Source organism: Dasypus novemcinctus, chromosome 1, assembly GCF_030445035.2.
Source record: "Dasypus novemcinctus isolate mDasNov1 chromosome 1, mDasNov1.1.hap2, whole genome shotgun sequence".
In the NCBI taxonomy this organism is placed as follows: Eukaryota; Metazoa; Chordata; class Mammalia; order Cingulata; family Dasypodidae; genus Dasypus; species Dasypus novemcinctus.
Window position 1 is genome coordinate 204,410,596 of NC_080673.1, and position 14,719 is coordinate 204,425,314.

The following is a 14,719-nucleotide window of genomic DNA, read 5'->3' on the forward strand; positions in this document are numbered from 1 at the left end:
TGCTTGGTGACCTTGCAGCCGATCGTACCTGAGACGGGGCAGTTAAGGCCTCCCGCTTCCGACGGGGCTTTCCTCCGGCCGCCTGTCCACAGGGCCACCGGAGGGGAGGGTGTCATCCATGGAGCCCCCACACGGAGCAGCCCCTCCTGCCCCGGGGCCCCCGCCCCAAGCAGCCTCTCCTCCCTGTCCTCCCCCGCCCCGAGCAGCGCCCCCCCCCCCCCGGAGCCCCTGCCCCAAGTAGCCCCTCCTCCCTTGGAGCCCCCGCCCCGAGCATTCCCCCCTCCCCTGGAGCCCCTGCCCCTAGCAGCCAACTGTCGCCCGGAGCCCCTGCCCCAAGCAGCCCCTCCTTCCCCTCCTCCCCTGCCCCGAGCAGCACCCCGTCCCCGGAGCCCCTGCCCTGAGCATTCCCCCCTTCCCTGGGGCCCCTGCCCCAAGCAGCCCCTCCTTCCCCAGAGCCCCCGCCCAGAGCATTCTCTCCTCCCCTGGAGCCCCCTCCCAAGCAGCCCCTCCTTCCCCTCCTCCCCTGCCCCGAGCAGCACCCCGTCCCCCGGAGCCCCTGCCCCGAGCATTCCCCCCTCCCCTGGAGCCCCTGCCCCGAGCATTCCCCCCTCCCCTGGAGCCCCTGCCCCGAGCATTCCCCCCTCCCCGGGAGCCCCTGCCCCGAGCATTCCCCCCTCCCCTGGAGCCCCTGCCCCGAGCATTCCCCCCTCCCCTGGAGCCCCTGCCCCGAGCATTCCCCCCTCCCCTGGAGCCCCTGCCCCGAGCATTCCCTCCTTCCCTGGAGCCCCCGCCCCGTGCAGGCCCCCTCCCCCGGAGCCCCTAACCCGAGCAGCCCCTCCTCCCCTAGAGCCCCCGCCCCGAGCAGCCCCCCTCCCCCGGAGCCCCCACCCCGAGCAGCCCCCCCCTCCCCCGGAGCCCCTGCCCCAAGCAGCCCCCCTCCCCCGGGGCCCCAGCCCCATGCAGCCCCCTCATCTCATGCCTCAGTGCTGGAGCCCGTTTCCCTTGCAGGAAAGCAGCTCTGTGTGCAGGAGCCCAGCGGGCTCCTCCGGGGGTCCCAGAGCCCACCCGGCGCCTGGCGCAGAGGGGCCCATGCTCAAGGACCGCTGGGCGCTTGCTCCGAGTCGCCACGAGACAGCCGTGGTCCGATGCCCGCGTCTTGGCTCCCTACAGCTGCCATAACCAAGCGCCACTAGTGCGGGGGCTGCAAACTGGGGAAGTGCTTGTCTGCGGCTCCGGAGCCAGGCCAGGGGCCCAGGTGAGGGCAGCTCCCGGCCCGGCCAGCGGCTGGCAGGGCGGCCGCCTTGGCTCCCCCCACTTGCAGCGGCGCCCCAGCTGGCCTCCGCCATCAGGCGACTCCTCCCTCAGACTCTCCGTGTCTAACTGTCCCTCTCCTGGAGAGGACGCGAGGGTCAGGCTGCCCTGTGACCCAGCTCTCCCTCTCGGGACTCTGTCACATCTGCAAAGGCTCTGAGGACAATCCTCAGGTTCTGAGTGGATGTGAACTTTGGGGGACGCACAGTTCACCCCAGTACCCCAGCTAACACAGTGGGGCGACCTGCAGCCAGGGACAGTTCAGGGAGAGTTCGGGGGTGGGTGCCGAGCTGGCCGGGCCTGGGGGCTCAAGCACGTCGGCCAGCAGCTGGCTCTGGCGAGCTGACAAGGACGGCCATCTCCTCGGACCATCCAGGCCGGGACACAGCCGGTGGAGAACCCTCTGCAAGGGACCGAGGGCCGCAGGGAAACCACCTGTCACAGGCCGCGGTCACGCACCGCCCCGGCCCCCAGGGCCCCAAGTTGAGTCTCAATCCTCAGGCGAGACAAGGAGGCCGGGCGGTGAAACGAGGGGCGCGCAGGCGCGGCCAGGGCTTGGCTCTCTCCCCGGAGCCCGGAGGGACCGGGTGGAGCTGGCCGGCCCCAGCACAGGCCGCTGTTCTCGGCCGGCCCGGCCGCGGCCTGAGGTCGGGTGAGGCCCGCACAGCCCCCCGGGAAATGACGGTCTCCCAGCCTCTGTGGACAGCGGAGCCACCAGGACAAGGGCTCCTCCTTCCGGGCCCTGGGGGTGTCCAGCCATCCGGAGGTGGCCAGGCCAGCAGCAGGGGCTGGCGTCCAGAGCCGAGGGCAGAGGCCGCCTCTCTGCCACCAGTGCCCTCGGTCGCTCACAGGACGGGGGTGGTGGCCGCGGCGCTGGATCCCAGGGAGCTAGTGGCCACAGCCCTGTCCTGAGGTCCCTGTGGCCCCGTCACCAGCCGTTGCTGCTTCCCTTCCCCCAGGGAAGACCCCTGGTCCTGCAGCGCCCCCTCCAGGGTCCCCTGGCCCCTCGAGGCCTGAAGGCTTAAGCAGCGGGCTGCTCGGGGGCGGGGCCACTGTGCTTCGTCTCTGGGTCGGGGGCTTCCAGGTGGGGGGGTTCTCAGTGCTGGGGAATCGGAGGCATCTGAATTTAGATCCAATCGGGGCCTCGAATGACGCCAGGAGGGCTCTGGGCGAAGCCACGAGCATCGTTTTAAAATCTAGAAACAAGCCTAAGAAGTGGATGTAGCTCAACGGATAGAGCGTCCTCCTACCACATGGGAGGTCCAGGGTTCAGACCCCGGGCCTCCTGACCCGTGTGCAGCTGGCCCACAAGCAGTGCTGATGCGCACAAAGAGTGCCGTGCTGCAAAGGGGTGTCCCCGCGTAGGGGAGCCCCACGTGCAAGGAGTGTACCCCTCAAGGAGAGCCACTCCGTGTGAAAAAAGCGCAACCCACCCACAAATGGCGCCGCACACATGGAGAGTTGACGCAGCAAGACGATGCAACGAAAAAGAGAAGCAATTTCCCGGTGGCACCATGGGTGCAAGTGGACACAGAAGAACACACAGTGAGTGGACAGAGAGCAGACAACTGGGGAGAAGGGCAGAGAAATAAATCTTTAAAAAAAAAAAGAAATAGAAACAAGCCCGTGTTATAAGGAGGGGCTGCAGCCCCTGGCTCGAGTACTGAGGCGCAGGGCCTGTCCCCCAGCGGGAGCCCAGCCCGGCCATCCTGGGGCTCTCGAGCATTTCGGGATGGTCCAGGGCCAGCTGCTCACGGCAGCCATCTGGGGCCGTGTGGAAAGAAGGACGAGGCCTCGGGACCCGGAGGTGGGCGGCGGAGGCCGGGGGCCGGGGGCTAAGCCCTCGCGGGCACGCCCAGCTGCCCGGCCCGGGCACGCCCTCATGCCTCCTGCAACCTGCCCCAGCCCACCTGGGGGTGGCCTGGCGGGCGGCCCTGGCCAGGGAGCCCGGCGTCCGGCTAAGCGTTCGCACAGCCACGCGGCCTCCACCGGAGAAACGAGGAAACGCCACCCACCTTGTTTTTATCTTCGGTCCTGGCGGCTTGTCTACACGCCGGGTGCCAGATGGACGAGCCTGTCGACAGATGCCAGGAGGGCCGTGGTCAGGGCCGAGGCCCACACGTGCACGAGGAGCCTCTGGTCAGCCTGGGGGCACCGCCCGCCCGTCCTCGGGCTGCCCCTCCGTGCCTGCGTCGGCGCGGGGCGGGCACCCAGACCGCCCCTGTGCCCCAGTGGCTCCCAGCCTCACGGGGAGGCGCACGGACTCGGCCGGCCAGTGCACCCCCACGGGGCTCGGGGTCCCACGGAACTCAAGGCGGGCACCCCGCCCAGCCGGGGGCAGCCAGGGAAGGCTTCCGGGAGGAGGGGACACTTGACGCGACCTCGAGTCTGGAGGCAGCAGGACCCCTGGACAGTCACCTTCCTTGGCTGGGCTCGGCCGCCGGCGTGAGCGCCGCCTCTCCTCCCTGCGCAGGGAGGGTAGCGGCCACCAACACAACAGGGCCACCAGGCGCCAGACACCCCACTCTGCTAATTCTGCCTCGAGCTGCACAGTTGCTTCCCACCTAACGACAGGGCGAATACTCGCTCTGCCTCGTCAGGTCGCTGGGAGAATTTGATAAAAACTAAGCCGGGGCAGCAGGCACTGGGAACGAGCATCGTGGGGACACACAACCCTTAGTCTCATCCTGACCCTCTTGTGCAGGGGCTAGGGACCTCGGCTTGCCCTGCCCTGGGGACCACAGCACCAGCCCTCCCCCGCCCCCCCCACAGCCTGACCTCTGGGCCCCTCCGCCCACCGGGCCCATGCCCCGCCCTCGCCCCCCCCTCCCAGCCCAGACCGCACCCTCCCCTGGGGCGGGGGGTGTCCGAGCCCCGTGAGCATCCCCTTGGGCAGCGGGCAGGGCTGGGCACAGAGCGGGGCCGGAAGGGGTGCGCGGGGGACGGGGCACCCCATCTGCTTCCTGCTGGCAAAGCTTCCCCAGGCCCGGGCTGATGGCCGGAGGGTAAGCCGGGCCCGGGAAGCGTGAGCGCGGCCTCCCTAGAGAGGGCACAACCTTATTTCATCTTCTAGGATTCTAAAGGCACTGGATGCCCCTTCCTGAAAATTACAGAACCAAACGTGTAACCCGGCAATTAGGCAATCCCCTGCAGTCCCCGCCACTCTCTCGGGAGGCCGCCTCCTGGGGGGAAAGCGGGCCACGCTCTCCGCACTCCTGGGCACCTGACCTGTGCACACCTGGGCCCCCGATGGCTGTGGCTCCCAGGCAGGCCTCAAGCGCTTTCCAGAACTCAGCGTGGAAAACGTGACTAGGGCCCCACGGCACCGTCCGTGGGGCTGGGGAGGAGCTGCCGACCTGCCCCTCCCCAGCTGCTGCCAGCGTCTGCCACTCGAAACAAGGCCGCGGGGACAGGCGCCCGCCAGGCCCTGGCACGGCCTTGCACGCCGCTGGCAGACGGGGTCGTGCCGGGAGAGCGGCCGTTTTGAGGCTCGAGACGTGGTGGCAGTTTCCCTCTTCTCAGCCCTCCTGGGTGGGCCCGAGGCCCGACTGCTCACGCCCCGCCGGTGCCGGGGGCGCTGCTCTGCCAGCCCCGGGGAGCACAAACCCGGGCAGTGCTTTAGCCTCGGTGGTCTGGGGGTCAGCGGGCTGGCGCTCCCCTGCCCCCTCGTTGACGGGAGAGCAGCTGTGCTGTGCTCGTACATGCAGAGCCCGTGGGGGTGGGGCGGGCCGGGCAGGGCCCCTCCTCCTCGCCGGGGAGCCCGGGTGCCCCACGCACGGCCGTGAAAACCCCCACCGGGCCCGGCCCCCACCGCACAGACGGGAGCTCGGAGGCCTAGAGAGGGGGCGGCACTTGCTCGAGGGTCCCCAGGGTCACATGGGGAGAAACCGGGGATCCGGCCTCAGCCGGGGGCCTCAAGAGGCCTTTGTGCCCTGAGACGGTCACCCTTGATGGCGAGGCGCCCGTGCCCGAGCTGCCGTCCCAGGGCCATTGAGTCGGCGTGAGTAAGCCCCGTCGGCGGCGGGGCACCGTTCCCATCGGGGAGGGGACGTCCCGGGGGGAGCCCGCTCTGCCCGACAGCCCTGCACCTGCTGGGGGTGGCCCAAAAGGCGCCTTTCACGGGGCCATGGGAAGAGCCGGGGACGACAGGAGCCACCCGGGACGAGGCCGTCGCCCTGACGTCACGCCTCGCCGCAGAAAGGGAGGCCTGTCCGAGGGCAGCTGCCAAGACCGGGGCCTCGGGGGGCCGTGGGCCGGCCTGTCTGCAGCCAGAGGCCGGTGTGCCTGGCGGAGCCGGGTGTCACCCGCCCACGCGGGCCCCGCTCCGCTTTCCCGGGGTCGCTGGAGGCAACAGCGCAGCGGCAACTGGCTGGAGCGGGGAGCGGCCCGCCCACCCTGCCCTGGCCCCCTGGCCGGGAGCCCCTCTCCACCCCTCCACACCACTGAATGCCTCCAGCCTTGCCATCGCTCTCTAACCCCGCCCAGGGCGCCCCCACATCCTTATTTTTTTTTTTAGGAGGAAACGGGTTTGGGGGTTTCCCGTGAAGCACCACACACTGCAAACCCCTCTGCCTTGCTGTCCCTCCTTGCTCCAGGGGTCTGGGCAGGGGCCTCGCCAGTGGCCAGGGGTCTTCAGCGCCCCATCCCCGCCCCCCAGTGTGTCTAAGAAGGGCGGGTCCCTGGGCTGGAAGGGGTCCTGGGGAGAGTGGGACGCTGCGAGTGGTGGAGACGACAGACTGTATTTGATTAAAGTTTGGCTACAGGGACCCAAAAGGCCAACACCTGGCCCTGGCTTCAAGTCGGCCCTTTCCGAATCTCGTCCACTCAGCGAGTGACACAAGACCCCCCTCGAGCACGCCGTGCCCACCGAGGCTGGTGCCTGGCTCTGAGCGAAAGCGGGCCCCGGCCCCCGGGCCGCGGCGAGGCTCAGGAACCGCCCGCGGCGCGCCCGCTCGGCCCGCGCTCCTCTCACCTTGCAGGTACATCTCCTCTCCTTCCACGAACATCTGCCCACACCTGACGCATAGCGCGCACGTAGGGTGGAAATGCTTCTCGCCTGCCTGGGAAAAAGAACAAGACGAGGGGTTTCTCCTCCAGGTCCAAGTGCCCACTGAAGCCGTGGCGCTGGTTGGGGAAGGCGGCCCGGGAGCAGAGGTGGCCGGGTGGTGGGGACTCCGGGCGCCTTGGGAGAGGGCACTGCGGGCACCGGGGACCCCGCCGGGACACCTGTGCAGAGCCGGGGCCAGCGGCTGCACCAGGCCATCGTGCGGCCCTGCACGGAATTGGGCTGGGCCACAGTCGGGGCAAAGAGCACCCCGCAGGTGCGGTCACCACCCAGCTCCATGCGGGCCTCCTCGTTGGCAGGTCTGCGGCCCCCATGGGGCAGGGCCGGGCTCCTCCCCCTCCCCCTCCCAGAAGAGATGGACAAGGGTGACTACAGGGGAAGGGGGGAAGGACAGGGGCAGAAGAGGGGAGAAGAGAGGGAGGAGGGGAGGAGGGAGGGAGGGGGTAAGGAGGAGAGGGGAGGGCAGGGAAGAGGGGGAGACGAAGAAAGGGGAGAGGAAGTAAGGGGTGGAGGGGAGAGGGAAACAGTGGGAAGGTGGGGGGAGAGGGAGGAGAGGACGGGGGGACGGGGGTGCTTGCTCGGGCTGGGCTCCCCAGAATCAGCTTCCAGGGCCAGGATCTGGTGCAAAGTGCCAGCTCGGGGGGCCTCCAGGAAGCCCCACTAGAGTTATGGGGCCGTGAGCCAGGGAGGGGGACGCGTCCCACGAGGCGTACATCAGGAGGTCAGGACCGCTGGGGCGGGGAGCACCAGCGCACGGGGAGCCGGGTGAGCTGGGGAGCAGGGCTCGGACACCAGCCCCCCAGCCACGGTGGAGCCTGAGCCCGGGGCCTCGGATTTCAGGCTCCGCAGCAAGAGAAGGCCCCAGGCAGAGGCAGGCAGGAGGCCGAAGGGGAGGGTGGGCCCCGGAGCAGGAGGGTGAGGGGGCACAGGTGAGGGGGCACAGGTGGAGAGCATCAGTGGGGGGGCACAGGTGAGGGAGCACAGGTGAGGGGCACAGGCGAGGGGCATAGGTGAAGGGGCAGAGGTGAGGGGGCACAACTGGAGGGCACAGGTGTGGGGGCACAAGTGGGGAACACAGGTGAGGGGGCACGGGTGGGGGGCACAGGTGAGGGGGCACAGGTGGGGAGCATCAGTGAGGGGGCATGGGTGGGGGCACAGGTGAGGGGGCACAGGTGGGGAGCATCAGTGATGGGATACAGGTGAGGGAGCACAGGTGAGGGGCACAGGTGGAGGGGCACAGGTGAGGGGGCACAGGTGAGGGGCATAGGTGAAGGGTCACAGGTGAGGGGGCATAGGTGGGGAGCACCAGTGAGGGGGCACAGGTGAGGGCAGAGGTGGAGGGTCACAGGTGAGGGGGCATGGGTGGGGGGCACAGGTGTGGGGCACAAGTGGGGAACACAGGTGAGGGGGCACGGGCGGGGGGCACAGGTGAGGGGGCACAGGTGGGGAGCATCGGTGAGGGGAATTGGGTGGGGGGCACAGTTGTGGGGGCACAAGTGGGGAACACAGGTGAGGGGCATGGGTGGGGGACACAGGTAAGGGGGCACAAGTGGGGACACAGGTGGGGAGCACAGGTGAGGGGGCACAAGTGTGGGGACACAGGTGTGGGGGTCACAGGTGAGGGGCACCAGGGGGGAGCAAAGGTGGGCGGCAAAGGTGAGGGGCACAGGTGAGGGGTTACATGCCCGAGGCCATAGCTCTGGTGAAAGGAGGAGGCCGGACGCAAACCAGCAGGTGTGACTCCGCCGCCGTCCCCGAGGCTGCCTCCGGGGTAGGCGCCCACGGGCCTCAGGCTCAGAACAGGTCGTGGCGTTGCAACACGGGGTTTACTGTCCCCGTGCCCCAGCGCACCCTTCCTGCAGATCCTCCCCCTGCACCCGCCTCTCAGATGGGAGTAGGAAGGTAGCGGGCATAAATCACCTACTATGTGCTAGGTGCCGAGATGGAGCCTTCCAGTTTACTACGTGAAACACACCCAGCTCGCTGCACCGACGACGGAACCGGGGGCTCAAGAGGCCACAGCAGCGCTCCAGCACCCGTTCCCCTGACCGCGTGGCCTTGGCTGCACGGCCACCCGGCTGGGAGGACACGTCCACCGTGCAACGCGAGGGCACAGCCACGACCCAACGCCGAGTGCGCTCCTGGAACCACCCACTGGCCGTGGAGACCTGGGGCTGGCTTGTCTGCTTCCCTGGGCCTCGCGGGTGGCTGCGCGGGGCTGCCGAGTGGACGGGGCGTGGCCTGTCCCGGGCACGTGGCCAGGGCGCGGGGGGGAGGGGGGGGGCAGGCTGCAGCCTGGGACCCTCACCGCTCGGCTTGAGGCCTTGGCAGGCCGTGGGGTCGTGGGGTTCAGGGTCCCAGTCTCTAAAATGGAGAGCGCCGACCCCCACTCTTGGGGCGGGGGTAACCAGGTCCCCTGACTCCAGTGTCCCCCTGCTGGGTAGGGGCTCAGGGGGCCTCCAGGATAAGCAGTGTTGCTCCTTGTCCCCTTTCACAGTGATGGTGTGACTTGGAGTGTCCCATCGTCCAACATACTGGCCAGAGGGCCTAGAAATGTCCAAAACCTGCGCAGCCGCCCTGAGACTCCAGCCAGGCAGGTGGCCTTCCCCCCGCACACGTGGAGCTCGAGAAGGCTCAGATTTAGAAAGTGCGCGCGCGCTATGGGCGGGGGCAGGAAATGGGGCGGCCGCTGTGGAAAGCAATATGGCGGCTCCTCAAAGAGTTAACAGAGAATTGCCATAGGACCCGGCAGTCCCGCGAGGAAAAGGGGGCAGGGTCCCAAACAGATCCTTGTACGCCGACGCTCATTGCGGCGTTATTCAGTCGCCAAAAGGTGGAAGCCACCCGCGTGTCCATGGACAGATGAACAGAGGAGCAAAGTGTGGTCCCCCCACACGATGGAATACTAGCCAGCCATGAAAAAGGAGGAAGCTCTGATACGCGCTACCCCGTGGCTGACCTTGAAAGCACCGTGCTCACTGAAATAAGCCAGGCACAGAAGGACAGTGTGATGTCACGTACAAGTGATGTTTAGAGAGCAGATCCACAGGGACCCAAAGGAGACGGGAGGCTATGGGGGGAGGAGGGGGGTGTTTGGTGGATTTGGAGCGTGCGTGAATGGAGTTTTCCAGCGAGGCCGTGAGACGCGGAGGCCTGCAGGCTCATCCCAGACAGCCCAGGAGAGCGGGAGGGCAGCCTTGGCGGGGCGCAGCAGCCGCGCTCGGCCGACACCCCTACCCCAGCCAGAGTGGCGGGTTTAAGACGCTCCCGCCGCGGGCAAGCACGGGCCAGCGCAAGGGAGATGCGCAAAGGGCGCTGTGCCCCCAAACCTCCCCTCCTCCGACGCCCCTTCCTTACAGGGCAGTGGGAGGAGCAGAGGAATTGGCCGTGCCGTCACACTCCTCCTGTGCCTGGGACCCCGGGCAGGCGCTCCAGGGAGGGGAGGGGCCCTTTCCTCCCCAAATCTCCCTTATCCCAGCCCATCCCCCCTTCCCCTCCCTCTTCCTATCCCCCCTCCTGTTCCCTGTCCCATCCCCTGTCCCACTCCCTGTCCCATCCCCCGGCCCATCCCCCCCACACGGAGGACACAGGGAACAGCCTCTGCAGCTGCCTGGAGGACAGGCCTCGCCCTCCTCCTACCTCCTGAGCCCTCCCTGGGGTCACCGGGCGGAGGTGGGGAGGGGGCCAGGGTCTGCACCCTTCTGGGACCCAGGGCGGAGCCAGCCCCACGTCCTCCTCACGCTCTCGCCAGCTTGACCCCAAGCAGAGTTCCTTTTCCAAATGACCTGAAACCAATCCAGATCTTAAAAGACTAAGACAGAAGAGTGCGCGGGGAGGAGCTCGCCGAGAGGCTGAGCCAGACCTTCAGCGGGGGCCACGACCGGGAGCGCTGCCGCCTGCACGGCTGCCCCGGGCGCTCCAGGCCACCCTCCGGGGCTACTGCCCCCCGGAACGAGAAGCCGAGCCCTCCCAGGTGGGCCAAGCCCGGGCCCCCTGCCCCGCACGCCCGGGCCTCCGCCTGGAGCCCTCCCCGGCCCTCCCGGCCCCGCGCTCTCCATCTCTCCTCCACGCTCTCCTTCCCACCCAAGGCGGGCTCTCCAGGGGACCCGCGTGCCTCTCGTCCTCCACGGGCCCCCGGGTCCCTGCACTTGGCAGGTGTTCGATAAGCAGACCCCGAGCCAGGTGAGGCGGCCAGGAAGCCAGCCTGGGGGGCCGGGGGGGCGGCCCCTGCCCACGGAGGTGTGGGAGGGCGGGAGCTTCCCCTCCGCCTGGGCTCCTCGGCCCAGGGCGCCCCGGGAGGCCCGGGCCCCGCAGCAGGGCAGCTGCCCGCCGCGGTTGCCCGGGCAACCCTAGGCCCGGCTGACCAGAGGACGCCCCGCGCCAGCAAGGACGTGAAGGCGGGGGGGAGGGGGGGCCAGGCGCGAGAGCAGAGGCGCGTGGGCAGCTAAGGGGGAGCGCGTGAGCGTGCAAGCGGCAGGGCGGCCCCGCGTGCCGGCGTCAGCCACTGGGGAGGGACAAGACGGAGATTGTATTAGCGCGCGTGACGGACACATGCTCCCTTGGAGAGTGTGTGGGTTTGGTTTTCTTTAAATAAACCCACTTATCGAAATTAAGAAAAGAGAAGTTGGGGGCCTGGAAAACAGACTTCCCTCTGCCCTTTAGAAATGCTCAGGTTTGGAAACAAAGTTTCTTTTCTCCCGATCATAAAAGCCACGCGTGCAGATGATGTACATGATATGTCCTGCCATAACTCACTGGATGGGCTGGGGGAGAGTGTGAACTACAATGTAAACTATCATCCATGCGGTGCAGCAGTGCTCCAAAATGTACTCCCCAAATGCAGTGAATGTGCCACGATGATGAAAGAGGTTGATGATGTGGGAGGAGTGGGTGAGGGGGGTGGGGGGTATATGGGGGCCTCTTACATTTTGTAATTGAACATTTTTTGTGATCTATGTATTTTCAAAAAAATACAATTAAGAACAAATAAATTTTAAAAAATAGGGAAACGGACTTTGGCCCAGTGGTTAGGGCGTCCGTCTACCATATGGGAGGTCCGTGGTTCAAGCCCCGGGCCTCCTTGACCCGTGTGGAGCTGGCCCATGTGCAGTGCTGATGCGCGCAAGGAGTTCCGTGCTACACAGGGGTGTCCCCCGCGTAGGGGAGCCCCACGCGCAAGGAGTGCACCCATAGGGAGAGCCGCCCAGCGTGAAGGAGGGAGCAGCCTGCCGAGGAATGGCGCCGTCCACACTTCCCGTGCCGCTGACGACAACAGAAGCGGACAAAGAAACAAGACGCAGCAAAAAGACACAGAAAACAGACAACCGGGGGAGGGGAGGGGAATTAAATAAATAAAAATAAATCTTAAAAAAAATAAAATAAAATAAAATAAATTAAAAAAAATAAATAAAAAAGCCACGCGTGGGTCTGGGGGCATGCTAGAAAACGACAAAAAGAAGAAAGGGGAAAAAGGGGGAAACAAACAAATGGCCCCAATGGCCTGGGACATGGTGCTTTTCCTGTTAACTGGCCGCCTGGCCCAGGGCAGAAGCAGGGTCCTGCCCCCACTCCTTCTGTGTTCCCCAGGAGGAGATAGGGGGCCTGTCCTGGGGAACCCAGCACCCAGCCCAGGGTGGGACACACAGTGGGGGTCCACAGGCAAGGGGTTGACTGAGGGCTGGAGGGAGGGGTGGAGGGGAGGGAAAGGGAGGGGAGGGGGAGGGAGGGAGAGGATGGAGGGAGGGATGGAAGGAAGGAGGAGGGAGGGGAGGGGTGGGGAGGAGGGAGGGGAGGGGTGGGGAGGAGGGAGGGGAGGAGAGAGGAGGGGGAGGAAGGAGGGAGTAGAAGGAAGGGGAGGGGTGGGGAGGAGGGAGGAGGGAGGGAAAGATTACTTGGTGGCCCCAGGCTCAGGCTTCTCGTTGCTAAGGATACAGCCTCTGGCGCACACTGAGCAGGCACGCGGGGCTCGAGGCGGCACTGTGGGGGTTAACGGGGCGGACTAGGAAGCACCCCCAAACGACCCTGCTCATTCCCCCCTTGGCACCAAGCATTCCAGCTAGTACTGGCGAGGAAAGACAGAAAACGGGAGGCGACGGAGTTCCTGGAGGGTCTGGGCTCTGGGGACCCCCCCTGCACCCCCTTATCAAACTCCAGCCCAGGGGCCAGGCTGTCCCCGGGAGCCCCCGTCAAGCCGCGGCCGCCCACCCGCCTCCCACACACCCGGCCCCCATCTCAGCCGCTCCAGGGTTGGGGAGCAGATGCCCCCCTCCCGGGCCCCAGGCATCCCGGGGCCCTCACCCACCACCCAGCATCCAGCAGGTTTGTGGAGACAGAGCGCCCCGAGGCCAGCAGGACGCAGGGGGCCGGCACTGGGCGCAGCCCACCTTAGGAGTAGGCGGGGCAGGGTGTGGGGAAGGAAAACCCAGCCTGGCTGCCGGGGGCCCCCACGCAGCCTGAGGCTCGTCACAGGGGGCGAGATGCTCTCCTACCCAGGCTCCTGGAGACAAAGCCCCGAGGCGCTGATGGGCATCTCGGGGGACGAGGGGGGTGACGAGGGGGGTGACAGGGGTGACAGGTGCTTCCGGGGTTCCCCGCCGGGCTGGCCCGTCCCCACTCCCCGCGGCCCGCCACCCACCAGCAGCCCACCCACCAGGCTTCCTACCTGCGCGGGGTCCTGGCGCCGGGGACAAGGGGGCCACCCCCTCGAGAGCCCGCCCCCGGGGCAGCCGGGCAGCTCCCCTCCCGCTCCGCGGCTCCCGCCGCCCCCCGAGGCCCCCTGCCCGCCGCGGCCCGCTCCGTGCCCACCGCGGCGCCCGGGCCGGCAGGAGCCGCAGGCGCGCCCGGGGAGGCGGGCCCGGGAGGCAGGTGCTCGGCTCCCCGCTGCGCCCGCCGCCCACCGCCGCGGAGGAGGACGCGCGGCTCCGCAGAGCCGGCCGCCCAGCCCCGCGCCGAGGGCACCGCGCAGGCGGCGGCGAGCGACAGCGGCCGCCTTCCCGGGGCCCTCGCCGCCACCGCAGGCTCCGAGGGGAAAGCACCAGCGGCGTCTCTCCTGCGGCGGCCCCTCCCTGCGGAGCCAGGCCCTGGGTGAGGGGCCCAGAACCCCAAACTGCACTTCCCCCAGCAGGCCCGTCACGGAGGCTTCCGCTGGGTCCCCGACAGTGGGGTGACGCTGAGCCCTGCCCCCACCCTCAGTTCCCACTGGGGTCAGGCCCGGGGGCGCCCGAGGAGGGCACTGCCTGCGCCCCGGAGCCGGGACTCCCTGGGGCAGTGGCTGCTGCCCACGGACGTAAGGAAGGAGGCGCAGGTGTCACCCCTGAGCGCAGGAGGAACTGCTCTGGTCCTCAGGTGCTGCAACAGGGACGCGCTGTGGCTAAGAAGCTACAGAGGAGCCGCACACCTGGGCAGGGGTCACGCAGGGCGGGGGGGCCTGCACCTGCTCTGTCAGGTGGGGGTGAGGGGGTCCCTGATTTGAGGTCCGGTTGGCGGCGCTTTAGAGGACCCTCCATTGGGAGGCGAAATCGGGCCAGAGGGACCGGGCGCCGCCGGCCGAGCAGCGTGGGTGGAGTCGGGGCATGGCGAGCAGGGGACCCAGAGCGGGGCCCGGGAGGGGGCAGCCGAGGGAGGGGGCCGGCGGGGAGGCAGCCTCTGTCCGAGCAAACTGCGGGGACTGGCCGCGGCCGAAGGGAGACGCGTGTGAGGGACAGGCTGGTCCTTAAATGCCGGGCCCTGTTTAAAAAGCCCCTGGGAGGATGCCCTTTCAGGGAGGTGTGTGCCAGAGGGAGGGTGGGAAATCGACAGGGTGGGCGTAGAAGGTGGGGGGACCCCAGTGCGGAGGGGGGGGCAGCACAGGTGGGGAAGGGGTGGGACCCCAGCACAGGTGGGGGAAGAGGTGGGACCCCAGCACAGGTGGGGAGGGGGCAGGAGCCCAGCACAGGTGGGGGAGGGGCGGGACCCCAGCCCGGGGGGGGGGCAGCTCCTTATCAGAAAGGGCAGAAGAGAGTGCAGAGGGGTAGAAACAGGAGCTTCACAAATAGCGAGTCAAGGAGCTAAGTGGTTGTGGGGTGTTGGGGGCAGCCTGGAGAGCAGGAAGGTTTAGCACAGACCTTGGAGCACGGAGGGGTGTGGCCAAGCAGCAGCAGCTCCTCCAGGAGCACTGGGCCCTGGGGTGCTGCCCACAGGCCTGGGGCCTGAGGTGAGGCAGGCAAGGGCCGTGGGCCGGGGGAAAGGGCAGGGCTAGGCCAGATGTCTACCTGGGGCCCAGGAGCGGATGCCACCCCATCCGATGGGACACAGGTAAAAACCTTAGATGTGATTACTCCCTGCCTCGGAGGAAAACTCCTACAA

General features: G+C 67.9%; 1 protein-coding gene across 9 annotated transcripts in view; it reads right to left on the bottom strand.

The window, feature by feature from the left end:
- ABLIM2 (actin binding LIM protein family member 2) overlaps positions 1-14,719 on the bottom strand; it is a 161,185-nt gene that overhangs the window by 67,366 nt on the left and 79,100 nt on the right. For all 9 annotated transcript variants that reach the window (XM_071217458.1, XM_071217449.1, XM_071217452.1 and 6 more), the window contains exons 7-8: positions 6,284-6,371; positions 3,327-3,385 (exon numbers count right to left, since the gene is read on the bottom strand). In XM_071217458.1, coding sequence (XP_071073559.1) covers positions 3,327-3,385; positions 6,284-6,371 — 147 coding nt within the window. The remainder of the gene's footprint in view (positions 1-3,326; positions 3,386-6,283; positions 6,372-14,719) is intronic.